Source organism: Musa acuminata, chromosome BXJ1-11 (assembly GCF_036884655.1).
Source record: "Musa acuminata AAA Group cultivar baxijiao chromosome BXJ1-11, Cavendish_Baxijiao_AAA, whole genome shotgun sequence".
In the NCBI taxonomy this organism is placed as follows: Eukaryota; Viridiplantae; Streptophyta; class Magnoliopsida; order Zingiberales; family Musaceae; genus Musa; species Musa acuminata.
In genome coordinates this window covers 10,701,506-10,727,721 of record NC_088337.1, presented here as the reverse complement: position 1 = coordinate 10,727,721, position 26,216 = coordinate 10,701,506, and the positions used below count along the sequence as shown (strand labels likewise).

Here is a 26,216-nt window from a genome sequence, read left to right as displayed (position 1 = left end):
GATTCTAAGAATAAAGATGTGTTCATTAGTCTCTCCTTTTTTAAAAATCGATAAAGTAGAGAAAATATTTTAAGGAGAAAGCTTTCTTTTTTTTAGTGGTTCAATTCATAAGATTGATTTCATATAAGTATACTCAAGTTTTTCGTATGAAAACTATATATCAACGTTTAAAATGGAAAGATAAAAAAGTATAACACATAATTCAAAACATATAATTTCAAATCATTATTTCAAGTCCTCATATATAAAAATCATTAAGCATGATGCAAATATTTATTTTCAAAACATTCATCACAATAAGGCAAGTCAAAGAAAACATAAAGCATATTCATCTATCATGGTTTCACTAAGCATAAGGCATTTTCAAACAAAATCAAAAATCATCAAGATACACATTATTTATTCTTAAAAAATATACATAGGATTATCATTAGATTTAAATCTAACATTTTATTTCTTTATCATAAAATATGTAATTTTCATTATCATTTTCAAAATTACTAACATGATAAGCATGATCCTATTTTATTTTTGTATTTTTATTAAACATACAATTTTCAAGAAAAATAATTAGTCTAAACTAAATTAAAAGTAACTCATTAAAAGTATTATGTAATTTTAAAATAATTAAGGGCATTTTGATTACCTCATTGTCGAAAGTCGTTAAGGCATAGTTTGCCACCTCGTCTTTGTTGATTTTCTCCTCATCTTCAAAGGAGCTCGATTCATCCCAAAGTTCTTCCCTCTTCTTGCATTCATAGTAAGTAGTTACGTTCTTTTTGTTCTTTAATTTTTATTTCATTAACTTTTTAAATTTCATAGTGATGAGTTCAAGTTCACCATCACTTGAGCTTATGCTCGAGTGGTCTTCAATTATTCTTAGTCCGAAATCCTTCCTGCTCTTTGGAAGGTGGTTCTCAAGTTCTTTACGTGCATTGCACGTTATTTCATAGGTCATTAGAGACCCGATAAGTTCTTCGATCAGAAAAGTATTCAAATTTTTTGATTCTTGTATAGCCGTTATTTTCAAATCTCAATTCTTAGAAAGTGATCGTAAAATCTTGTTAACGAGTTCAAAATTAGAAAAGCATTTGCCAATAGCTTTTAAACCATTGATGATATCCGTAAAACGGGTGTACATGTCAACAATGGTTTTGCTCGGCTTCATTCAAAAAAGTTCAAAATCATGCATTAAAAGATTGACTTTAGAATCTTTAACTCTAGTTGTGTCTTCGTGTGTGATTTCAAGAGTGTGCCAAATATCGAAAGCCATTTTGCACATAAAAATACGATTAAACTCAGTTTTATCCAAAGTGTTAAATAAAGCATGCGTAGCTCTAGCATTTAAGGAAAACGTTTTCTTCTCCAAATCATTTCATTCTTTTATTGGAGTATAAGACCTTCGAAAACCATTTTCAACAATGTTCCATAAGTTTAAATCCAAAAAAAGCAAGAAAACTCTCATTCGAATATTCCAATATGTATAGTCCATCCCATTGAAAAAGGGAGGACGAATGAGAGAGTGACCCTCTTGAAAGCCGAAAAGAGCCATTTCTCTTGGGTGTTAAACCAAATGAGAAATACAAGGTGGCTCTGATACCAACTGTTAGGAAAAGAGTCAGCACTAAGAGGGGGGGTGAATTAGTACAGCGGTAAAAATTATATTTTTGAAAATTCTTCGTACATTGAAAACTGATTCTAAAAATATGCTTAGATTGAAAGCGTACGGAAGAGCGTAGCAAGTAATGAGAATGCAATTTGCGGTTTAAAGTAAATTGCTCAAAGTAAAGGCAAACCATATTTTTATAGTGATTCGGTCGTTGTGACCTACATCCACTCCACTGATTCCTCTTTCGTCGATGCCACCGACATCAACTATCAGTCTTCCTTCAATAGGCGAAGACCAACCACCTTTTACAACTCGATTCTCTTTTTACCGGGTTTAGGAGATAACCCTTACACCACCACTTACTCCTCTTTCAAACTATTCTAACACTAAGAACTTTTGAGAAAGAACTTTTGAGAGGAGTTCATATAAGATTGTAGCAGCGTTTCTTTCTATTTTTACTCTCAAGTCTTATGTAGTTTAACCAAGGATGAGAGGGGTATTTATAGGCCTCAAGTTGATTCAAACTCGGAGCCTAAAAATATCTCATTTCAAGTTTCTTGGGTTCAGACGATACCACCGCCAGTATCAGTCTAACACTAACACTGCATTAGGCGGTACCACCGCCTAGACTGGCGATACCACCGCTTGACACAATATCGAAGATTGTGCCATGATGGTGCCACTTTTTGGGTCATTGTTTGGTTCTTTCATTGAGCCCAACACAGTCCTTACATGGGCCCAATTGGCCCATAATTGGGTTGGCCCAAATCCAATCCTAATTATGTGATAACTACGAAATCTAAGACATACGTAAGCTAAACAAGTCCCTAGGTCTTGGTTTCTTCCGGCGAACTTCCGAGAGTTCCAATGAGCTTCTTCCAGCAAGCTCTTGGATTTCTCTATTGGTTCCTACAGAACTTCCGACGAACGTCTGGACTTTCGACGAACTCTCGAACTCACAACGAAATCGTATCCTTGACTCCGGGACTTCATTTTGCTTCATGCCTTGTTATCGTAGTTAATCCTGCACACACAAAAGCACACTTCGATCTAGACAATTATTACTAAGCATGAATCATGTTGTCCGGCATGTCATTGATTCATTGACGCTTTGTCCGATTCTTCGTCGCATCGTCCTCTCTTGCAACATGTTGACCTCCACAACTCCGATATCCTTGGCACAATATCCGCTCTGCTTGGCTCGATGCCCGAATCCATGGCCCGAAGCCTCTTGTCAATACGTCGACCGATCCTTCGGCCCGACGTCCAATCTTCTGACACGTTTTCCTCCGACCCAACATGATTCTTCCTGCTTTAATTATCTCTCCCAGATCAAAGCATCCTATGTCACTCAAAACGCAGATTAAATCATAAACACTTATCAATTGATTTCATTATCAAAATTCGAGATTCAATAAAAAGTAAAAGAAATTTGCTTATCTTTACATTTAAAAAAGTGTATATGGAATATCAATTTTCTTCTCAAATACCTGATAATTATTTTGTTTTTATAAAATATATCACTAATATGTATACGATCAATAATTGGATTGGGGGTGGTACATCGATCGATCATTATCAGACATATATATATATATATATCAGTATGATTAAGAATAATTGTAATAGATATCTACATATTGGAGTCTTTCTTTGGTAATTACTGTACTGAGATTTGAATCCGTTAGATTTGGTGCCATGTGATCTTGGACCGTCCAAATAAAACTGTAGACCCGTCCACCAAATCCCGACGCCTATTCTCACCCATTCGTGTCTCTTCCTCCAATCGCCCGACAACTGCGACGCTGCCCTCTCGGTCGCAGCCTCCGTCGGAACCACAGCCGTCGTCAAGCCGGGTAAGCCCTGTTTTCTTTTTACCATCTTTTCTTCCCCCCCACGCCAGGAACTGCTGATTTCAAGTCTTCTCTTTGCTGTTTATGTTGTGCTGAACCTACGTTATCGACATTGAGTTTCCGATTGCGTCCGATTTTTTTCTTTTGATCTCTTATGCTATAAGTGTCTTGTGGTTTTAGATGTGAGATTATCATTTTTTGTTAGTTGAGCTTAAGTTGTGATCAGATTATTGATAACACGTTCAAGATTATGAAGAAAGTTGACATTTTTATGCGAGTATTGACCTAATATAAGATTAAGCTCTCAATTTCAAGCATCGACTGCTTGGGGGAAAGAGGAAAGGTTGGGATTGATGGCAACATCGACATCGTCATCGTATCCGCCGCCTCCGCCGTATTACTACCTTTACAACCACCCCTTTTTTATTATTCTCGTTCCATGACCCATCTTTCGAAAATACCAAAAATACCTTTCAGAAAGTTGTGACAAATGTTTCCTATCGATTGTGGGAGCCAGCACCAGTCCATTGGGTGTACCCGTCCATATGGATGGACCAATGTCCATGGTTTAGCCGTGAACACTGTTTAGTTCAACTTCCTTCTTTTCCATCTTTTGCTTCAAAAAAATCAATCAAATCAATTCTTGCTCTCCTCCCTGGTTTGGAGCTGTGATAGGGTGTCTTCCCACAAAGAAATCATGGTGCTTTTAGCTAAGACAATGTTTGAGGTAAGTGATCTTCCATATATTGTGTTTTCTCCGCCCCTTTTTTTTTTTCATTCTTTGAAAGTGTCTTTCACTTGTGTTTATAGTGTTGTGGGTTTTTATCCCCTCCGATCCAAGAGTCTTATATTGTTAGAGATGTAAATATATTTAACCTATTTCATCTTTATTTGTTTGAAGATCTTTAAAAAGACGTGTATGTTGAATGACTAAGCTTTTACAGTGTTTTTGTATTTAGTTTACGATGTTTTCTGAATAAGAAGGGAAACTCAGTAAAGTTTAAAATAGAAACCGTAAAGGCTAAATCATTAATTCATTTCCTAAGTATATTTTATGTAATCAACAACAGTTGGACATACTTGTCATCATTTATTAATATATAAACCGGAATGAAAGTATATGTAGACTCATGAACTGTAATTGTTTAGATGTTATGTAGAGTCACGAACTGAAATGAAATTTTACAGTGTTTTTGTGTTTGACGCTTTATAAGAACACTATAACGATATACTTGAATCGCATTGTTAGAATCCCAGATGCAAATGATATCCAAGTGCAGTTGTGTATATGCTAGGTATTGTAAATACTAGAAGAATTAAGGAAAGATTGTCTATATAGTGTTTTTATGTGATATTTACAGTGTTTTAGAAATACAAATAAAAACACAGTAAACATTTTATAAAAACACTATAACAAAAAGACCAACTGTGTGCTCGCAGAGCGTCTCTTGTTATGTGAAAAGATTAATTTATCCATACCACCGTCAAACCCATTGTCATCTCTACTCAGTACCACCTTTGCACCACCTCTACCATCGCCTCACCTCCCCTCTGTCCTATCAAACCTACTATTACCTTCATGGCCCTCGCTGGGCTCGCCTCGTCCTTGCACAAGGAAGAAAGGGGCAGGGTAGCGGCCCTCGCCATCCTTGCCCATGACCCTTACACGTTGGGGAGGGTCCGACGGGGCCCGTCAAGGCGACGATGGTCCTTGCATGACGAAGGAGGAGGCACAACGATTTCAACCCTCACTGCCCTTGCACGAGGAAGTAGGAGGCGTGGTGGCAGCCCTTGCGTGTATGGGAGGGTCCAGTGTGGTCACCATCATCGCTTGTTGCATAGGAGTGCAGGCAATGGGACCGATGGAGGCAAACCCTCGTGAGATGAAGGAGGGGGGCGCAGTCGCGATGACCCTCATCGCCCTCACACGCAAGGGAGGATCCAGTAGGGTGACTGTCATCGCCTATTGTACAAGGGTGCAGGTGACAAGTTTGGCAAGGACCAAGGGCAAAGATAGAGGGGAGGGGAGGCTAGTCTAATGGGAGCTAGGGGCATAATGATTATTTATGAAAAAAATAGTCTATAAAATTTTTTGAAAATTGGGACGCTTTACAAGAATTTCTCAAAGATAGAGGCTTTTTCCAAGATTAAAAGTACCTAGTTCAACTCAATATAAGGATGAATCAGAGCCCTATATAGCAATACTAAACAGAACATGGAATAAGCATGCCTCTTTAATTATATATTAGAGAGCCAAGAAAAAAAAAGGGACCATCTTAATAAAAAGAAAATGAAAAACTGCTGTCGAATATTCATATTTTGCCTAAACTTTCAGTCTCTAGAATCGTGTCATACAATTATCATGCCTAGTATTCGATTGAGATGATTGAAGACTGAAGCTTGAGTTACTTGAATGGTTACTTTGATAGGTGACTTCAAGGCTCATGAGCATATGAAAATTTCCTGTCCATAGATCAGACATTTCTCTGGAGGGCCAGATCCTGGTCAAAGGAATGACAAAAAATGGCTGATGCAAATTGGTGATCAATTGGCACAAAAAAATCGTGGCGGATAACGTGCTGCATCAAGGTTCCATTACAGACTGCATGAACTACTTCCAACTTGGGTCAGAAAGTATGGTGAAAGAACAAAAGAGCTTAATCAGATGTCAGTCTCTCTCTATTGGGAAATGCATAAAAGACCACCCTTTTGATGGCTTGATGATGCTCTTTATGAATAAAGCCCACATTTGAAGTAAAGTGTTCTTATGATGGTTGTCTGAGCCCTTTCTTCTGGGATGGCCCGAGGGTAACTTAATGTAAACGCCAGGTTTGTGGTGGGGATTCACAACAAGAATCCCAGGTTTTTGTCCTTCCGTTCCATCCCAGCTTTTGATTGCTTATTAAATACTTGTAGGTTCTTCCTGTGAACTGGTATATCTCTGTTCTTGATGTTATCAGTATGCCGGAATTTATAGGAATTTTGTTTCTGGAATAATCATCTCAGAAGGGAAAGAGAAATGTCATTTATCTGATGATTGAATGAACAATAAACAAACATTAGTGCGTTCCATCCGAATGACAGAAAAGTAATGTCAAACAAGTTTTGATCGATGATAAGTTAAAGCAGGAAGTGGCAGTAAACCCAGCTGACTTCATCTCTTGCTTTTACTTCCCAGGTGCGAGGCGGCTTTTGATCTTTTCCACCTCCTTGGATCCGATCTGGAAGGCCCGGGCGAGGACGTGGTCGGGCACCGGCGGGGTAGCTGCGAAGAGTGCAACGGCGATGGACTGGGTGCCAGGAAGCTGGCTGTTGAAGGCGGCGATGACGGCGGCAGGAGCGGCACCGTTGTTCTTCTGGAAGTGAACGAGCCCCCTGGGAAAGACGAACACCTCGCCCTTGGTAATGGTCTTGGCTATCAGCTTGTTGGCAGTGGTGATGAAGCCGACGTCGAGGGTGCCGTCGAGGACGAAGACGACCTCGGTGGCACGAGGGTGGGTGTGGGGCGGGTTCAGCCCGCCGGGGGCGTAGTCAACGCGCGATAGGGAGACGCCGAGCGTGTTCAGCCCGGGGATCTTCTCGACGTTGGCGGCCGTCACCAGGGTGCCCATGGTGTTGTTGGTGGCGCCGGCCGTCGCCAGCCCCTTGAAGAAGAAGTCCGCCTCTGTGACTTTTGCCGCAGGCTTGCATGCGAAGCCAAACAACTTGACGTCTGCAGTAGCGATCAGCTTATAAGAGCAGGAACACGCCATGATCATACACGAGAAGAGATCATGAAAGGGGGACGAAGTGTGATGTTACCCGAGTTAAGATCTGCTACGCAGATGTCTTGGAGCTGGTCAGGATCTGCGACAAGGCAGGGAGGGAGGACGAGGAAGAGGGAGAAGAGGATGAGGAGGGAAAACGTGGCCATAGCTGGTGACTTGAGTTTTAGGCTGTGGTGGGTAAATAGATGGGTGTAGAAGGCACGAGAAGGGTGACAAGGGAGATGGTATTTATAGGAAGAGGGTTGAAGTGGTACTGAAGGAATGAAATGGTCCTTGGCAAGCTGTGATGGTATGATACCGAAGGCATGAAATGAGCCTCGAACGAAAAAAAGAAAAAGGGAGGTGGTGGCAATTAAATAAGCAACGAAGAAATCCAAAAAATATTAATAGGAAGAGGCACTATGGGACTGTGCTAGACCACCATCTAATAATGGTTTAATGATCATCTTGGATTAAGAGGGTTGGGGATTTTTTTTTTTTTTTTACTTTAAGGATAAGTGATTAGGATCAGATTTGTTTAAAGATGATAGTATTATTGTGTCACGTTCTTTGTTAGGATTGTCTTTAAGGCATCCAAACGATACCTGCATGTAAAGGGTCAATGTAGAATTTAACCTTGTGTAGTCTAACAAGGGTCTGAACATTATATTGAAAAACAAAGTGAGTCAAAACAAAAAGAGACGAGAAAATTAACATTGTAAGCGAAAAAATAAAATAAAAAATAAAAAAAATTTTAGGTTACGAGCCAAACTTAAATATGTATAATCCGATTTAGTTATATGGGGTTGTACTCTCACCTATCTCTTATTATCTCACCAATTAAAAGTTTTTTTTTATTTTATTTTCAATTGAAAGTCGTCAAATAGATCAAGCTAAACGTGACTCAGCAGCAAACTAGGATTAATTTGATTAGCCAAAAGAGAAAGAAGGTGTTATTCATGGATTATTTCGCAAATCGATCCATGTCATTTAGCGATTTACACAAGGCAATCATAGAGCTTTACATTTAGCGTCTCAGGTCAAGGTTGGTCTCATAGCAACGTGGCTTCTCATGACCTGGGTTATTAGCAAAGGTCTCTTACTGATCCAACTCTGATTTGGTAGCGACCCTTATTGATGGGTGTGATATGCTATTTTCTGCTGTAAATGGTTCGCGTGTATATGCAAATTCAAATTTTAGTTCCATATGGGAATTAAGCAACGACTTGAATTAATTTGTAAAGAGTATTACTCTTGATTTGGGCTTAAGCGTTTTATAAAGAGTATTATTGTTGAATTGTTTTGCATCAAATTTCTTGTATAATAAGAATTTAAGTATATAAAAACTTATTGTGAGAAACTCACGTTTTTTTGTTTTCGTTTTAATTCTATATGAATCATATATTGTTGGGAGGGTTATGATTTCTTATAGATTAACATCTAACCATCGTAAACTCTTTCAGTCTTTATTAACAAATTTTACACAAATTGTCTCTCAAATAAGAAATAGACTAGATTATCCTTTCTCGCATAAGGAAAAATTATACTTACATCTACGTGCTTTTAAACTTTTCTCAACCGGTCTCTTATGGTATTTGGATTCAAGCTAGAAATTCTCAATTTTTTCAAGTAATCGCATTTGAAAACTATCCTAGTTCCGATGTGATAAAATAAGCCACAAAATCAATAGTTGGGAGTTCTCCCTATCCCCTCGGCCTTCATTGAACCTAGGGTTTCCACCAAGATAATGAAGGTTGAGAATGACCTTCTTTATAGGCCTTAGATTTGGATTCAAAGGCATGCTAAACCCAAACCAGTTAACACCAACCAACATCTCCAAGACTAAGATAAAAAGGTCTCTTTTAACCCATTAAGTCATACCCCTCCTCCAAGATGGGTTAAGCTAGTTCATACCCATCCTATATGACCCAAGCTCTGGTCAAGAAGTGACCTAGGTCCCACAACTTATTTCCAATACGATATCCTTTTCAAGAAAATTTTTTAATGCAGCCAGCTCCTTTGTTGCCCTGCTTGCCACTTCTCTATTGATGCTAGGCCATTGAGGGTCAGGCCGACAAATTAATGTCGCCACTCTCTCAAGCCTCCCAACATGCAACTCATACTTGGGAATAGCCTCAGTCAGGCAAATCCCATCCTACTTCCCTGCTTCCTTTCTCGAGAAACCTTAATCACTTGTTCACTAATCTTGTGACCCTAACCACCTCTTGGGCCAACCCTTTTAAGGAGACGATGGAAATAAAGATAGGCAACTTGATGTTACTAAAGGTCACATTTTCAAGATCTAACAATAACTGAATCTAAAGGTTGATATGGACATCGAAGAGGTTTCCTTAGCCTATGAGGAACAATAGAGTAGCTTGTATGGTAAGTTCCTAAGTAAGATTCCTCTTCTAGACTTGTTTAAGTCCCTTCTCCCAAAAATCTAGGGTTTACTAGTGGTATAAGAGGTTTTTGATATGGACACAGGGTTTTTTTACTTACGTTTTAATTTCATATAAGAGATTAATCATATAATGTTGGGAGGGCTATGGTTCCTTAGAGATCAACATCTAACTCTCATCTCTAGGAAACTCTAATTTTAGCCACTATTAGAAAAAAATGAGTCCATTCCCCATCTCTCTCTAGAGTTCCTTCGACTAAGTCATTAGACACAAATTACCTCTCAAATAAGTATATTCCTGAAATAGACCAGGTTATTGTCTGTTGCATAAGAGAAAAGTAGTTTATTATCTCTTGCATCTATATACTTCTAAATATTTCTCGATCGGTCTCGTAGGATATTTATTTGGATTCAAGTTGAATATTCTTATTTTTTTTTAAATAATCACATTCGAAAATCACCCCAATATGAGTTTCCAATATGACAAAGTAGGCCACATAACTAGTAGTTATAAGTTCTCTCCATCCCCTCTGACTTCCTTGTCATCCCAGACAGAACCTAGGGTATCTATCGAGATGCTTAAGGTTGGGTATGATCTCCTTTGTAGGCTTTAACTTCGGATTCAAAGGTGTGTTAAACCCAAACCAGTTAAGACTAATTGACATCTCTAAGATAAAGGTAAAAATGTCTCTTTAAACCTACCAAGTCACACCCTCTAGTCAGGTTCAATCAGTTCATACCCATCTCATGTCTAACCCAAGCCCAGGTGACCTAGGTCCCATTAGTTATTTCCAAAAATTATCTTTTTCAAGAAAGATTTTTAATGCAACCAGCTTTTATGTTGTCTTTCCTACCACTCCTCTACCAATGTTTGCCGATGTGTCGTTGGTGATTTCATATGTCGTTGAGGGTCAAGCTGACAAGTTATTGTTGTCACTCTCTTAGGCCTCCTAGCATGTCATGTGTGCCTAGGGGTCACCTAGGCGAGGCAAATCTCGCTCTACTTCCTTAATTTCTTCCTCAATAGATCTTAATTATCCATTGATTGCTACTGCGACACTACCTATCACTTAAGCCAACCTTTACAAGAAGATGACAAAAAACAAGGATGAGCAACCAATGCTACTATAAAAGATCACATTTTCAAGATCCAACGATAATTGACTCTGTAGATTAATTTGGACATCAAGGCATATTCTTGAAAATAAATTATTTTACCCTCTCTCACACAATTGGAAAGTATTTCTACATCTATGTGCTTCTAAACCTTTCTCAACTAGTCCCTCAGGGCATTTGGATTCAAGTTGGATATTCTCAATTTTTTCAAACAATCACTTTCTAAAATCTCCCCAATATTAGCTTCCGATATGACCAAGTGAGCTACAAAACTAGTAATTGTTAGTTCTCTCTCATCCCCTTGGCCTTACTCATTATTCTCACTAGAACTTAGGGTTTCCACTAAGATGTTAAAGGTTAGGTATGACCTCCTTTATGGGCCTTCCATTCGAGTTCAAAGGCGTACTAAACCCAAACATATTAAGACCAACCCACAACTCTAAAATAAAGGTAAAAATATTTTTTTCAACCCATCAAATCACACCCCTCCACTTGTTTAGCTCATCCAATTCATATTTGTCCTATATTCGACCCAAGCCCTAGTCAAGAGGCGACTCAAGTCCCACCTCTTGTTTCCAATGCAGTGTTCTCTTCAAGGAAAGTTTTTAATCCAACAAGTTCCTTTGTTGCCTTAGCTACTATTTCTCGATCGATGGCTTCCACTCTATCATTAGTGAGATCGAAGGTTGTTGAGGTTAGGCCGGTAAGTTAATGTCATAACTCTTTCATGCCTTCCAGCATCCCATGTGTGCATGAGAGTTGCCTTGGTGAGGCCAATCCCACCCCACTTCCCTTCCTCCTTCCTTAGAAAACCATAATCATCCTTCGATTACTACTATGACTCTACCCATCTCCTAAAATAACCTTTTCAAAAAGGCAATAGGAAATAAGGATGGACAACTTGATGCTGCCATAGAAGGTCAACTAATCAAGATCCAATGATAATCGAATCTGAATATTAACTTAGATATCAAAAAGGTTTCCTCAGGAGGAAGGGCAAACTAGCCTCTATGGTAAGTTCCTAAGTAGGATTCTTTCTTTGGACTTGCTTAAGTCCTTTCTTCTAAAAATCTGCGCTTTATTAGCAGGGTATAAGATTATTGACATGGTTGAAGGGTTTTATTGCTTTCATTTCAATTCTATAAAGGAGATGAATCATGTACTATTGGGAGGGCTATGGTTCCTTAGAGGTTGTCCTCTAGCCCTCAATTCTTGGAAATCCTCATTTTTAGTTGTTATTAAAAAATTTGAATTCATTCCAACATAGCTATAATTCTCTGTCTTCCCTAGGAGCTCCTTTAACTTAGTCTCCTTACACAAATTGCCTCCTAAATAAGTACATTCATGAAAATTGACTAGGTTATCTTCTCTCAAATAAGAAGAAAGTATGCATGCATCTATGTACTTCTAAACCTTTCTTAATCGGCCCCTTAGAGGATTTGGATTCAACTTGGATATTCTTAATTTTTTCAAACAACCACATTTAAAAATCTCACAAATATTTACTTTCAATGTAGTAAAATGGACCCTAAAATCAGTAGTTATGAGTTATCCTCATCCTCGTCGGATGTAGGGTTTTCACCAAGATGCTAAAGGTTAGGGATGGCCTCCTCTATAGTCATTAGGTCCAGGTTGAAAGGCATGCTAAACCCAAACCCATTAAGACTAACCCATATCTTCAAAACAAAGGTTAAAAGTTCTCTTTCAACCTACCAAGTCACATCTCTTCTCTTGGTCGAGTTCAACCCATCGCTTATTCAACCCAAGCCCTAGTTAGGAGGCAACCTTGGTCTCACTGCTTGTTCCCAAGATGATGTCTACTTAAAGTAGGTTTTTAATCCAATCATCTCCTCTATTACCTCATTTACCACTCCTTTACCGATGCTTACCACTATGTCATTGGTGAGCTTGAAGACTATTGAGGTTCAGGCTGGCAAGTTAATGTCACAACTCTCTTATACCTTATCAATGTACTTGGGAGTGGCCTTAGTGAGGCAAATCCCATCTCACTTTCTCACATCTTTCTTGGAAAACCCTAGTCATCTGTTTACCACTATTACGATCCTACCCTCTTCCTAGGCTAACCTTTTGAAGAAGACAATAGGAAATAAGAATGAGTAACTTGATGCTATCATATAAAATCATCTTTTCAAGATCCAAATACAATCGAATCTGAAGATTAATATAGACAATAAAGAGGTTTTTTCAGTCTATGAGAAGGCATATTAGCCTCTACAGAAAATCAAAATTTATTGGTAGGGCATGAGGTTATTAACATGATCAGAGGACTTTTTTTTTTTTTTTTTGCTTCTTTTTAACATGAGATTATTGATGAGATTATTGACTCGCTGTATAAGCTATAGCGAGTCCCATTTAAGACTAAGGCTTCAATGCACATTTTAGTAGTAGTTGTTGAGGTTGACCGTGAGATGATCTTAGACAATAGGCACAAGCTTAGCTACTTACCCCGTTTGACTTCTTATTTCTGTGATTGGATTTGAGCAAGTTGCTTCCCCTATTGAATTGTTCTTCTGATTAACTTTTGGTTGATCCCAAAAATACTCAATGAGTACGAGTCCGAAACGATCATTGGCATTAGGAGAACTACTTTAATTGGACACTAATTTCTACCACATGGAAAAGCTCTTTAATTTGCACACACAGTCTCATCGTTTACTACAGGGGATGACTTGGGTTTTGATCGAATCAAGCGGCACAGCCCTTAGGATTACTAGTATATATATATATATATATATATATATATATATATATATATATATATATATATATATATAGAGAGAGAGAGAGAGAGAGAGAGAGAGAGAGAGAGAGAGAGAGAGGTGGTTCGACTGCAGTGGATGAAGCTGGGCTACAATATGATGAAGGTTGGTTGGTGGCTAAACCATCCCCATGCATGCCAAAGAACGCGGATCGATCGATCTGTGTTTTCTTTTGGTCTCATAATGATTTGGAATCCAATGCAGAAGTTCGTGTTGAGGATGAGCATCATGTGCAGCAAGTGCAGGATCTGCATCATGTCCACCATCTCCAAGTTCGACGGTAAGCAGCGAGACGTACGCCATGGAAGCAAACTACTTAACACCAAGGTTCTGTTTCCTTGTCGATCCATTGCCTAATTACTCTGGGGGGTGTGTTTCCAAGGGTTGTGTCGGTAGCCATGGACGCGGAGAAGAGCACGGTGACGGTGGTGGGGGACGTCGATGTGGTGCTCGTCGTGAAGGCCCTGAGGAAGGCGAAGAGGCCGGTGGCGGTCGTGAACCCGACAAGGAGGAGAAGAAGGAGGAGGAGGATAAGCAGGAGGAAAGCAAACCTTTGCCTGCATGTTGCAGCACTTGCAATTCTGTGGTTGTGTGGTATGATGAGCCAAATGTGTGCAGGATTCTCTAAAGAGCAACTGCAGAAGTTGACCTTCCTGCTGATTCTGCTTGTGTATTTCAATTTCCACCTAAATGTCCGATGTTAAGGTGTTGAATTCGTGCTTCGTTGTAGATGCATACCACTACAGATTTGAGCAAATACAATGCTATGTTATCATCTTAGAGAAGCAGAATTTACAGCAAACTAATGCATGTAATATGATTTCGGCTTCTCTGTGCATGGATGGATTTCATGATCACTGCAGTCATCTACCTCTAAACAGAAGCATTTAATTAGCAAGGTTTGTAATATGAGAATGGAAAGCAAAGGACTAAACTTGTCTTGACCTAACAACAATAGCAAGAGAAGAAGACGAGAGTACCTGAGGAACCTAAAGGAGTCTCTTGGAATAAATTGGAGATATTTTTTTTTTTACTTTCGCACTTTACTTGACATGTTCTAATGGTCAACGCCCATGTGATGAGAGGTGATAACATTATCTATATACGTAACATGATTCTTCCATCAAGATCTAATTTCTATATATTTTCTATATACTTGGGAGTATAATCTTAGTGCCCATGGTCTTGTTAGCCTGAGAAAATATCAATATATTCTATTTCTTTGATTTGTAGCTGATCCTTTAGCTGCTCAATTTATAGACTTAAAATTCTCTTACACACAAATATTTCTAAAAGAGAAAGTACAATGATTTATGGAGGGATATTCTACAAATTAGAGAGAATAATCATGTCTCATTTATAGGAATCATATAAACAAAAAGTCATTTAAAAGAATTTGATTGTGAAGTAATCATATAGTAAGAGATTAAAAGGAAAAGAGATCTATCTCATAATTCATCTTCCAATCTTAGTTCTGCTCTTTTATTTTTTTTCGTTCATTATCTTGAAGTTTGTGAGAACACAGGTGAAAAAAAAAAGAAGAAGGAACTACTTCTTCCATCATAGTTTGACAAAGTCCAGCCCAGACTACTGCCTATGCGAAGTAAGTGCCGAGCAAGACGATAATAAATGTCGCATCTAATACAATAGTCAACTTGCTCACCTCCCTCTCACCTCTGACTTTTTATTAGTTCATTGGTGTGTCGAAGTCAAATGCAAAAAAAAAAAGGCCTTCTTATATTTGAGTTTAAGCTGCTTTGTGTCTTGATCCGCTCTGATAAGATAAATGAGACATTAATTTTTGAGTCTAAACCAATGATTCAAAATGCTTAAGTGTAACTTAATGATAATAAATCTAATTTAATTCTCATCCACTGTAAATGCACTGTATCAAGTCTCATCCACTATCAATGACTTGGTCATTTGAGAGCCTAAGTGCCTGGGGGCAGCATCCGCTCCAAAAGGCCATTTGTTAGATTGTAGCAAAATGAGTCAACCATTAGAGCCAGTTCTGTGCTTAGTCTTCTCCGGTTGAAGTAGTTGTTACTTGATTTTGAAGTCAATTATCACCCGCAGCAAAAAATAGTCAACCTTTACAGGCAGCTTAGTGCTTCCTCTTCTCTGTTTCAGTGATTCTTTGGGCTCCAAAGTCAACCCATTGGCTGCCTTCTTCTCCAATTATTTTGGTCGAGGTCATGGATTCAGAAAATATGACATTATACTCTGATCTGTATGAACTAGAAAAATACGCATAACATATATCTTACAGACATCTAAACTTATATCGAATTTACCTTCTTTTTTCTATTTGAATTAGGCTTGGAATTGAATTTGGGTGGGCATCAATTCGATGCTAACCCAAATAAGATTGGGTCCAGCTTGAAAATAATGTCATATTGGAATTGGTCAAACTTATCCCTTTGCAATCTCCAGTTAAGGCTTCATTTCAAGCTACATGAGTGTAGGGCAGTAGCTAACGTCAATATGCAGTAGCTAAATATAATACTCTCAGAAACATACCTTAACCCAGCAAACAACTGCTGCTTTTCTACTGTTTCAAGTTGATTTCTGATGGACTTCTATTGTGTTATTGCTGACAATCATTATTCTGAATATTAATGTTTGCACCTGTCACTAGAATATGTTATTACCCATATGAATAATAATTATCATGAATCTTGGCATCTGCTGATCATTACGCTGTTATTTTCATCTCTTGGGGACTATCTATTTATGCTCTCCTACCAAAGACTCCAGCAATGGTGATTTGTTCTCTTCCTGCTACCATAATTCATGGTGCACATGGTTTTTGCTATCCTGCACGTCATTAGAAATGTTTCTGGACTTGCAATTTGGGTCTATTCTTCTAGATGAGGGGATGAGAAAGATAGCAGGTTTACATCTCTTTCATTGAAATATACCAAGCAGAAGTCATCCCAAAATGTAGAGTTTGAGTTCTGTGCATCTTACTTCCTTTTGTCTAAGCGTTCATAGAATCTCGAGTACAAATCAAATCATATGTTGGTAAATGTCAATCCCTTGCATGAAGCGTTTCATATGTAGATTCCAATTTACTGGCCACAAGTCAGCAAATGTCTCCATGAGTATATTGTGAAGATGGAACAAACCTTGCACTGAGTTGTGGTTTTTCCTTAAATTGTTTGATTTTTGATGATCTTGTCGTTAGCTTTGTAAAAGGAGAAAAAACTATATATCATTACATCGGACCAATGATTAAATTAGATTTTTAAAAAAAGTTCAAATTAGCATCCCTGTTAGATCTATCTATAAGTTGGCCATTTTTGGACCGCAAAACCAACTGCAACATAAACAAAATCAACAAAGTCAAAAATATCAAAGTTTGAGGTCTTTCTTTTATCTCTTCTCGGATCGCTAACATTAATTATTTCATAGGGTAAGTTCAAAATTTATCTTTTTCTCTCGTTAACTTGCCATTGCAATCTTAAGTAGTTGATAGGCACTCTGCTAATGTTGTTGCAGTTCTTGACTGTTTATGGAAGAGGATCATAGTTAGTTATCATCTTTTCAACAGGGCTTTACATTCTAAGATTACTCTCACTAAGACATTTATCTATCGCTTATCTTTACGGGAGAAGAAGAATATGAAGATAACTGGTTCGTGTCCCAGTATGGATTACAATTTCAAGAACTCATGCTAACTACTACTCTTACTCGTCATCATCACCTCATCATGCCATTATCAATGCCTTTGAGCTTCTACTAAGCTGCATGCTATGTTGTGTTTGCATTAGGACACAGGAGCAATCCTCTACTTGATCCTTAATTTCTGCAGGTTTTATTCCTGTCATGGGCTATGTTACTCATCTGTCTCCTCTCTCCCTCTCTCTCTCTCTGTTCTTCATGATGTCCCCAATGCAGCCTCTCTCCAGATGTTGAACATGTTTAATTACATGACTCGGAAGAAAGGAAGAAAGCTGGAAATGTTGGAAGGAGCCTTAGGAGGCTTTACCTTTGTGGAAGAATAGAATCCTCTGTCCTCTACCTCTCAATTCTCTTCTTCCTTTTGCTTTTGCTCTAACTTGAACATGTGCAAGGGAATACACACATCAAAAGAGCTATCAAAAGTGGGAAACAAAAGAAAGGTCATGACTTTTGCACACTGCAACAAAAGGTATCAGCATCAGGAGGAGCCCATGCATTAAAGAGACACCCACACCAATGGCCTCTCAAACCACCAGCTACAAATCATGTCTGCAGAGATACAAGCCTTTTGCATCTCTGAGAGTGACTGACATTGAGATAGGAAAAGCAGACCGAAACAGTAAACTAGGAGTAGAAATCTTACTCGATATGTGATGACATACACACACGAGTCACTGTCTCTAAATTTCTTCTTTCTGAGTTGGGATTAGACGATCTAAAGTTGGCCAGAACCCATCTGCATCATCTAGAAATCCTTGTCATGGATGTCTGAAAGCAGAAACTGTTGCTGGTTCTGGTTCTGGTGCCAAGCACCAAGCACCAAACTGTTGGGTTTGGGTTTGGGATGCTGATGGTGTTGGGAAGACGCCTTGAAGGTATTCCGACCATTTGAGGTCTTCTGACTCCCCTTCGAGGTGGAGCTGTGCATCCGTGTCCGGGGCCAACTCTGACCAAGGGAGGATGCCACCGTCGAAGGAGCAGCTGCTCTGTAACTCCACTCCATTAGCTTTGCTCATGCTGCTCCGACTACTATCGATCACTGTGCTGCAATGGGGACTGTCGTCAGGGCGAAAGCTCAACTGTGCGAGGGAGAAGACAGCCATTGGATCGGATAGGCAGGTCGACGCCATTGAATTCTCGGCCACTGCACGGTTGAAGCTCTCCGGGGTCGCAGTTGGCATCTTGAAGTCGCCGAGAGGCTGGTGACTGTTGGGGTCGATGCCTCGCTGCCGGAGCTTCTTCTTGATGCAGGAGTTCCACGAGTTCTTGATCTCGTTGTCGGTCCTACCCGGCAACCGAGCTGCGATCTGCGACCACCTGGAGATGTCGTCGTCGATTAGCTCAGTAGGTCAGCGAGTGCGGGTGACACTTGAGATCTTATCGAGACGATCGAGAGGGGGGTGGGGGGATGGCGGGAGGGAATTCTATTCTACCTGTTTCCCAGCACTGCATGGAGCTCAATGATGAGGCTCTCCTCCTGCTCCGAGAACGTCCCTCGCTTGAGATCAGGCCGTAGGTAGTTTATCCACCTCAACCTGCAGCTCTTCCCACACCTCTGCAGACCTGATGAGCAAGAGAGACAACAATGGCGAGGTCACTGTTCGTGATGCGTTGAGCTCGTGGGTGGCAAAGTTGCAGTACCTGCTTGCTTAGGGACGGAGCTCCAACACCCATGGCCATGTTCTGTTATGTGCTTCACCAGCTTCTCATCTTCCTCGGGAGACCACAGCCCCTTCCTCACCTTCTGCTTGTAGCAGCATGAGTGCCTCCCCATGTCTAAGGAATCGACAGCTCAAGACTGTGGAGGAAAGTGATCCAAGCTGCTAAGGGTAGAGATACAGAGAGAGGTCAGAGTCAAGTGCTGATATGTATCGAACCTGAGATGGTCTCATGCTTGCTGGTTAACTGCAAGGTCAAGGCAGTAGAAGTAGCAAGTTAATATACATGCATTTGGGGAATGACATGCACTCTGAGGTAGCTAAGCATGTTAGAACAAGGACAAGTGGTGCAGTTGGAAAGGTGTGTGATGGCTACATTTGCCCTTGATTAATCACAAAGACTGTCTGCTAAATTAGTGTACCTTTCTTCCATCACACACAAGTTAGAAGATAAGAACTTGTATTCCAATTCCATATGATATTGTGCCAGAGAGGGAAAAAGACTTTGTAAGGCTTCACAATTGGGTAGAAAGAACAAATACTACATCTTCCTTTATTTTGACAATTTCATTGTTCCATGGGGAACTTCTTGGACTAACTGATGTTCTTGGATATAAAGAACATATTTTCCTTTTTTTCCCCCCAAAAAATTAAGGATGAATTATATTGTTCTGCTCCTCTGGACACAGAATTACCTACAACTTATTTCATAGATCCATCATCAGAGCTGAGAGATAATCCTAAGCACATTTTTGCTTTCCTATATATATATATATATATATATATATATATATATATATATATATATATATATATATATATATATATATATTTATCATGTGGAAATATAGAGATTGTTTAAGATCAGCAAGTAATTAGCTGATATATAGATGTAGATGCATATTATGTTTCTCGGAAATTAATGAATCTTAGCTTATGTTTCCTTTGAGAGCAGTCATACTGATCCAAAGTTCAACAGTGACATTACTGTCCTTTAACATACATATTAATCAGAAAAGAAGATCATGGATTTCACTTTAAGACAGTTCAATGGGTACTGTTTCATGGTTCTCATAGTGTTGCAACTCGATGACAGATATCCAAGGCCATTGGAAGTCTACTATGTTAAACCAATTCTAACGTTTTAAACGATTAAAAATTATTTTTTTTCAAAGGATAAGCGTTTATCTGAGAAAGTTTTTGTCAATCTCATTAGCTAACACCTTCAAATATTGAAAGTTCAGTTTTTGATAAATATAAATGTGTGTAGTACATCATCTTCATACTAATTTTTAGGACACAAAATTTATTAAATAAGATTTTCAACCATCAATATTTATTAAGTGAATCTAATATATTATCACTATATCAATATACTAAGTTGCTAATTCTAACTAAAATTGATTTAAGGAAAATGGTAATATTTTTAAAAATATTAACCTATACAGTAAATATAAATTGTTCAGGAAAATTGGAGTAAAATATTTTTTTATTTAGTTTTGAATCGTTAGAAAACTAGTTCCCTTTCAAAAGGGTCAATGAATAGTAACTTTTTTTTTTTTCTAAAAGAGCTAAGGAGCTCTTTAGGTTTGTTATAAACAAAATTATTCTTAATAACATATATTGTATAAATAAGAAAATATTATAACACCCCTAAAAAATGAGCAAGATTAAGATTGACGGATCTGATAAGTGTATTAGTATTGATTTCAACTTAAATATTTTAACCGGTAGTTTAGGTAAAACGAAGTTGATGAATTAATTAGTCTATCAAGCTCGGTTCATAACATTTCGTATCAAATGTTATTTGGACATAATTAGGGGGTTTGAGTAGAAACAGATTATTACTATGGAGTTCGAAAAATCGTTCCGACATGAAGTCATTCCTAGACGATGCCTCATATGAATCATATTAGGGTTTGATTTGGACTATACTAGACCTTAACGAGGATGTGAAGCTATTAAGTAATGAAAATTATAGCATTATGATTAGTCTAATATTGAACGAGACTAATATTGACTTATAAAGATCGAATAAGTATATTATTATTAATTTTAATTTAAGTATTTTGACAAGTAATTTATTTCAAATGAAATTAATGGCTTAGATTGCTTCGGGCTTAGGTAGCCTCGATATTTTGTGTTAGAGTCGATTAGAACTTAAATAACGAGTATACTGTAACTATTGATGATAGATTGTATTATTATCTTAAAAATATTAAAATCTACAAAAATGCATATCAATAATATAAAAAATAAATCACCTGAATGATAGATAATCCAAGATTTGCATGGTGTCTTAGCTATTTAATTTGAGTTCCCCCATCAATTGCTACAATTGAACTATTCCAAGGATTTAGCTAAGTCCATGCGAAAGAAATGGTAACTTAATTGCATGACATTTGATGACAATTTTATGGTTGGTGCCACATTAAATTCATTTGATTGATGGAAGACATCTCTTCCATTAATGCAGTGTCTATTAGCATTTTGTATCCTTGCTGTTTCCAGCCAATATTATGGACCCTTCCATCCATTAATCAGGAAAAGTTTTTTTTTCTTTTGCATATATAACCCGACATGGGAAAATTAGCTCCAAATCTTCTTGCATATATAAATTAGTACAAAGACATGAAATGTAACTAATAGTCTCCTTTCATACTAAAATTTGAGATCACTTAAAATTGTACATACATATATTTCATCCAAAATCCATGTATGTTTTGAATTTATATATACACACACGTAGAAATTCTATCGGAAATGCGAAGAGAAAAATCATGTGATTGTTAATATTTTGATTAAATAATTAAATAATTATTTTTTTGATAAAATCATCATCAAAGTTCTTTAATTCTTTGCCTTGTATCCGATGGCAATTCCCGACAAAGATCCAACCATGTATTATCATGCACATGTCTTTCTTCCTCGAATACCTATGGGCATGAGATTTGATAGGCTCAAAATTAATAGAAGATGGAGATGTGTAGGGCACCTGTTGGGGGGGGGGGGGGGGGAGGGTTCGACAGTAACTCCATGCCCCACAAATGGACCACTTCCTCCTATGTATGCCTCTCTTCAGGTCCCTACTCAACACTTATCTTGTCAAGGTTTGATGAAATGGGTTGGTTGTGAGTAACCTAAAGCATGATAAAAGGAAGCTTTTCCCATGCAAATTGCCTTTGTCTTTAGGACATATATAATAAACAACCCACTCTTGCACTAGCCAATGTGTCATAAATAAATATTATGTTGAGGACATTCATTTTTTCAAAGGCTAATCATCTTAGTTACTTACAAGATGGGAATAATAATGTTGTAAATTATATTCAACCAATTACTCCAAAGATATATATATATATATATGAAAATTCTTTCCTTTTTCTTCCAAAGGAATCTTTCGTTTTTTAGATGACTTGTGAACAAAGCTACATAACACAATCAAGCATTATGTGGTCGTTTAACCACTGTTAATAAACCTTCCTATAAGCTTAACTCCCAGAGAAAAAAAAAGTAAAGTTGTTTCGCTTTTGATCCATGAAAAGAATGTCACAGAGAGACACGAGTGATGGCAATCCACCCTTGCAACATGAGAAAGAAGAAAAGCTTACGAGTGTTGTTACATCTCTTCTCACCAATCACACTCTTCTCTTCCTCAGTGGAAAAATGATGTGCATCTTTCGTCACAGCTTGGATCATCATCTTAGAGCTTGCAAAACCATCAAACGCCATGGCTCAAAGATATCATTCTTCTTCCCTACATGATTGTTACAGACATGTAGTGGAGTCTGATTAATTGCCCATCTTAAAGGCTTTGGGTGGAAAAGGCAGATGAGACTAATGATGCTTTAGATCATGGTGATGGAGACTAAATGTGTGCCAAAGAAAAAAGGGCATCGATACAGTTCAGATATGGCCTAATTCATGTCATCATCTTATGTCCACGACAAATATGAAGAAATAAATTGAGAGGGATATCTTAAAAGAAGGAAAGAGGAGGGAGATATGAAGCAAACAGAAGAAACACAAAGAGCTAAGAAAGGGATGGAAACTGACATGGCTGCCATGAAGAACAAACTATCGTTTGCTAATAATATTCTCAGACAAGTTATGTCTACATATCTGAGCAAATCTCATGCTGCAATCTGGGTTGTTCTTATGTCAACTCTCCTAGTCATAGTCTTTTAATCAGCTCCATAAAATGGGATCAGATAGAACTTATTATCTCTTTCTACAAGATCACTGCATCAATACCCTACACAAAGCCAACATCTTTATTGAAATGAGAGACTTGACATTGAAGTAAGGTCTTTTCGAGGCTTGATTCATAGCGTTGGCAGGGGAAGTGGCGTTCATGGTCTTGTCACTCGAGAATACTTGTGGGCTATCACCCCCATTAGCCAATACCAGTTAAAGAACCTAACAATGTGCTTCATGGAATCCCCCATTCACATTCCTTTGCCTCCTATTCATATTTTTTTTGTGCAACATAAAGCTATAGTCTCTTAGCTTCATCATTCCTATCTTCTGTGACAAACAAGCCATTGGAGGACATAGAGTGATTCCTCTTCTTCTTCTTCCGTGGACAGCAGCAGCCACCCTGCTCTCTGCTCTACATTTTATATCTCTCAGCCAAGGAGAAACATCCTCTCTTCTACATGAGAGCTCTGCTAAAGAAAGATAGACATCTAAACAAACCACTAAGTTTGTTTCTCCTTTTAAGTCTATACTATCAAAACATAGCATAAGAATTTTGGATCAATGATTCAAACATTATCTCATTAACTCGGACCATGAGAAATGGAAGATTATTAGTCAGAAAGAGCCACCACTTAGATGAGTCTCATACGGATGATGCTAGCATTTGTCATGACACTCTGGTTTCATCCTACATTTGTCAAATACCATGCCTTTTCCATTTGCTTTCATTCTATCCCCTTTTTTTGGTGATAATACTGAACACAAAGTTTCCTTCCTCATCCACTTCTAATGAATTGTGTCCAGTGTAGATTCTGTTGGCACTCAAACTTCTGCTCTGTTCTCTTCAACACCTTCTTAGGGACCAACCATCCCACTGGCCACCGATCAGACCACTTTTTAGGAGCACACTTGAGGAGGACGCGAAGCTTCTTCAAAGTCTTTCAGAGACATTCTTTGTGAAGGTTTACATGGAGGGAGCTGCAATTGGCACGAAACTTTGACTCGTTTAAGACGGTCAAGTTTAAGACCCCAATCATATGTAAGAGCTGATTGAATCCACTTCTTACATGCAGTATCAATCTAACTATTTGTTTGCTAAACATCCTTACGATTAAATTGGTGTGATCCATGCTCTCATGTTCTCCCAAATGCCTTCAGAGAAGACTCACCTACTGACCTATGAAGACAGAGACGAAGACTGGATGATAACTGGAGATGATCCGTGGGAGTGAGAAAGCCTATCAGTTTGTCTGATTAATAACATCAGTTTCTTTTCTTTCCTCCAACTCAAAATAATTACTTGCCTGCATCTACGGTCAGGATCGACTTGATCACTATAATACGGTGCCCCGCGAATCAGCACACCGAGAACAACATGTATAAGGGCTCTCCTTCACGGAGGAGGCCCAAGCCCTAACCCTTCTCTGCGCGTCTGCGTCGGAGGCCGAACTCCAACGCTAGCAGCCGCTGCGGTGGCGGAAAGATGCAGATCTTCGTGAAGACCCTCACCGGGAAGACGATTACCCTCGAGGTGGAGTCATCGGACACCATCGACAACGTCAAGGCCAAGATCCAGGACAAGGAAGGGATTCCTCAGGACCAGCAGCGGCTCATCTTCGCCGGGAAGCAGCTCGAGGACGGCCGCACCCTCGCCGACTACAACATCCAGAAGGAGTCCACCCTCCACCTCGTCCTCCGCCTGCGCGGCGGCGCCAAGAAGCGCAAGAAGAAGACCTACACCAAGCCCAAGAAGATCAAGCACAAGAAGAAGAAGGTGAAGCTCGCCGTGCTCCAGTTCTACAAGGTCGACGACGCCACCGGCAAGGTCACCAGGCTCCGGAAGGAGTGCCCCAACGCGGAGTGCGGCGCCGGTACCTTCATGGCCAACCACTTCGACCGCCATTATTGCGGTAAATGCGGCCTCACATACGTCTACCAGAAGGCGCAAGGTGAGTGAGCCGCTGCTCTTCCGCATCAAAAAACATCTTTTTATCTACTTTTAGTCTTTTTTCTGAATGATTTTGTCGAAATGTCTGACGTCAAAATAATCAGGACTGACCTGATTCCAAGATGTCATCTTTAGATTGTTCCTGCGAAATGGATGGATGTATGATGACAAATCGGTAATCTTCTGTTACCGTTTGAGATGTTTCAGTTTTGTGTTCATTACTTTTTTGCTTGGTAATAATAGGTGGTTTAAGTTCTTCAGATGGCAATACATTCTTGTTCTTCTTGTTTAGCAGATTGGATGGTAATGCGGTTTGTTCCATAATTTAGTGCTTTATTTTGCTATTGATTTAGTTGATTCAAGAGGAATTAATGTAACAAATTTTAGTTTTTTTTTTTATTCTTTTTTTGTGATGGGTTTTTGCTCTTGTCATGGACATGCTATTTTATGCTTGAAATGCACTTGTTGTTATTGAATAAGGTCAATTGCTTGATCTTTTTGGCTATGATTGCCAATGTGAAACATTTTGAATCATTGTACGAGTACTATTCCATGTCTAATTTTCACCTATGTAGAGCCTTCTGTGATTGACAAAAAAAAATTACATGATCATTGGGTCCTTGACATGTATGGTTTCAAATATTTATGATTTAGGATGCTATGACACCAAGTAGTTGCAGTCATTTTACTCTTCATCATGACTCAAACTCATGATCCCTTAATTGTGCACATTGATCCTAAATCATTAGCATGTCTTCTTGAATCATGATTTAGGCTTCAGGGAAAGAATGATGCACCTGCTTCAGTTATATATCTTTTAATTCTAATTGCATTTTATAGAAAGGAAACAAGTAGGTTGGGTACATCAAAATTCAGCTATTTATCCCTTTCATGTCCTCTCTCTGCCATTTCCTTGTTCTCATTTGCTCAATTCGTGGATTGTGGCTGAAGTGACCTTAAGATCATGTATCGTTTCTTGCACAAGTTATGCATGATAGATTGCACTTCATCAACGGGTTGACCCACCAAATTATTCAAGATTATGTAGCTTTCCAGTTTTCTTGAGAGAACCCTTTGTGGTATTTTTGTGGTTGATAAACCTTTTTGACTTTGTTCTACAAGGCCATGGTATGCTACATACTTAATGGGCCAAGATAATTTCTAAATCCTATTTCTTGATAAAATTATTAGTTCTAAATCAATTAGGAGTCTATTTCAAAT

General features: G+C 38.6%; 3 protein-coding genes and 1 long non-coding RNA gene across 5 annotated transcripts; 2 read left to right on the top strand and 2 right to left on the bottom strand.

Moving 5' to 3' along the window:
- Positions 1-3,368: 3,368 nt before the first annotated feature.
- LOC108951854 (uncharacterized) lies at positions 3,369-7,861 on the top strand. Of its 2 annotated transcripts, none has more exons than XR_010481153.1 (3): positions 3,369-3,465; positions 5,892-6,291; positions 6,641-7,861. It is a non-coding gene; the product is annotated as an uncharacterized LOC108951854 (long non-coding RNA). The 2 variants fall into 2 exon arrangements; XR_010481154.1 differs by having other exon boundaries at positions 5,892-6,324.
- LOC135597203 (germin-like protein 5-1) lies at positions 6,468-7,397 on the bottom strand. The gene is made up of 2 exons (XM_065089840.1): positions 7,264-7,397; positions 6,468-7,174 (listed from the first exon to the last, which is right to left on the bottom strand). The coding sequence occupies exons 1-2, from the start codon at positions 7,373-7,375 to the stop codon at positions 6,630-6,632; spliced, it is 657 nt and encodes a 218-aa protein (XP_064945912.1). The 5' UTR covers positions 7,376-7,397; the 3' UTR covers positions 6,468-6,629.
- Positions 7,862-17,647: 9,786 nt separating the features above from the next.
- LOC103972786 (transcription factor MYB61-like) lies at positions 17,648-19,247 on the bottom strand. Its single transcript, XM_009387149.3, has 3 exons — positions 18,831-19,247; positions 18,623-18,752; positions 17,648-18,506 (listed from the first exon to the last, which is right to left on the bottom strand). The coding sequence occupies exons 1-3, from the start codon at positions 18,961-18,963 to the stop codon at positions 17,948-17,950; spliced, it is 822 nt and encodes a 273-aa protein (XP_009385424.2). The 5' UTR covers positions 18,964-19,247; the 3' UTR covers positions 17,648-17,947.
- A 5,195-nt stretch (positions 19,248-24,442) lies between these two features.
- LOC103972754 (ubiquitin-ribosomal protein eS31 fusion protein) lies at positions 24,443-25,255 on the top strand. The gene has a single exon (XM_018821114.2). The coding sequence runs from the start codon at positions 24,531-24,533 to the stop codon at positions 25,002-25,004; it is 474 nt and encodes a 157-aa protein (XP_018676659.2). The 5' UTR covers positions 24,443-24,530; the 3' UTR covers positions 25,005-25,255.
- Positions 25,256-26,216: the final 961 nt, after the last annotated feature.

What these genes read in the sequence shown, in the direction of transcription:
- LOC103972786 (XM_009387149.3), bottom strand. Translation starts at nt 18,963, where the DNA reads ATGGGGAGGCACTCATGCTGCTACAAGCAGAAGGTGAGGAAGGGGCTG. An exon ending in CTCCGTCCCTAAGCAAGCAG is followed by an intron (nt 18,753 to 18,830) that starts GTACTGCAACTT and finishes CTTGCTCATCAG; the next exon opens with GTCTGCAGAGGTGTGGGAAG. An exon ending in CATGCAGTGCTGGGAAACAG is followed by an intron (nt 18,507 to 18,622) that starts GTAGAATAGAAT and finishes CGACATCTCCAG; the next exon opens with GTGGTCGCAGATCGCAGCTC.
- LOC135597203 (XM_065089840.1), bottom strand. Translation starts at nt 7,375, where the DNA reads ATGGCCACGTTTTCCCTCCTCATCCTCTTCTCCCTCTTCCTCGTCCTC. An exon ending in CGTAGCAGATCTTAACTCGG is followed by an intron (nt 7,175 to 7,263) that starts GTAACATCACAC and finishes TCGCTACTGCAG; the next exon opens with ACGTCAAGTTGTTTGGCTTC.
- LOC103972754 (XM_018821114.2), top strand. Translation starts at nt 24,531, where the DNA reads ATGCAGATCTTCGTGAAGACCCTCACCGGGAAGACGATTACCCTCGAG.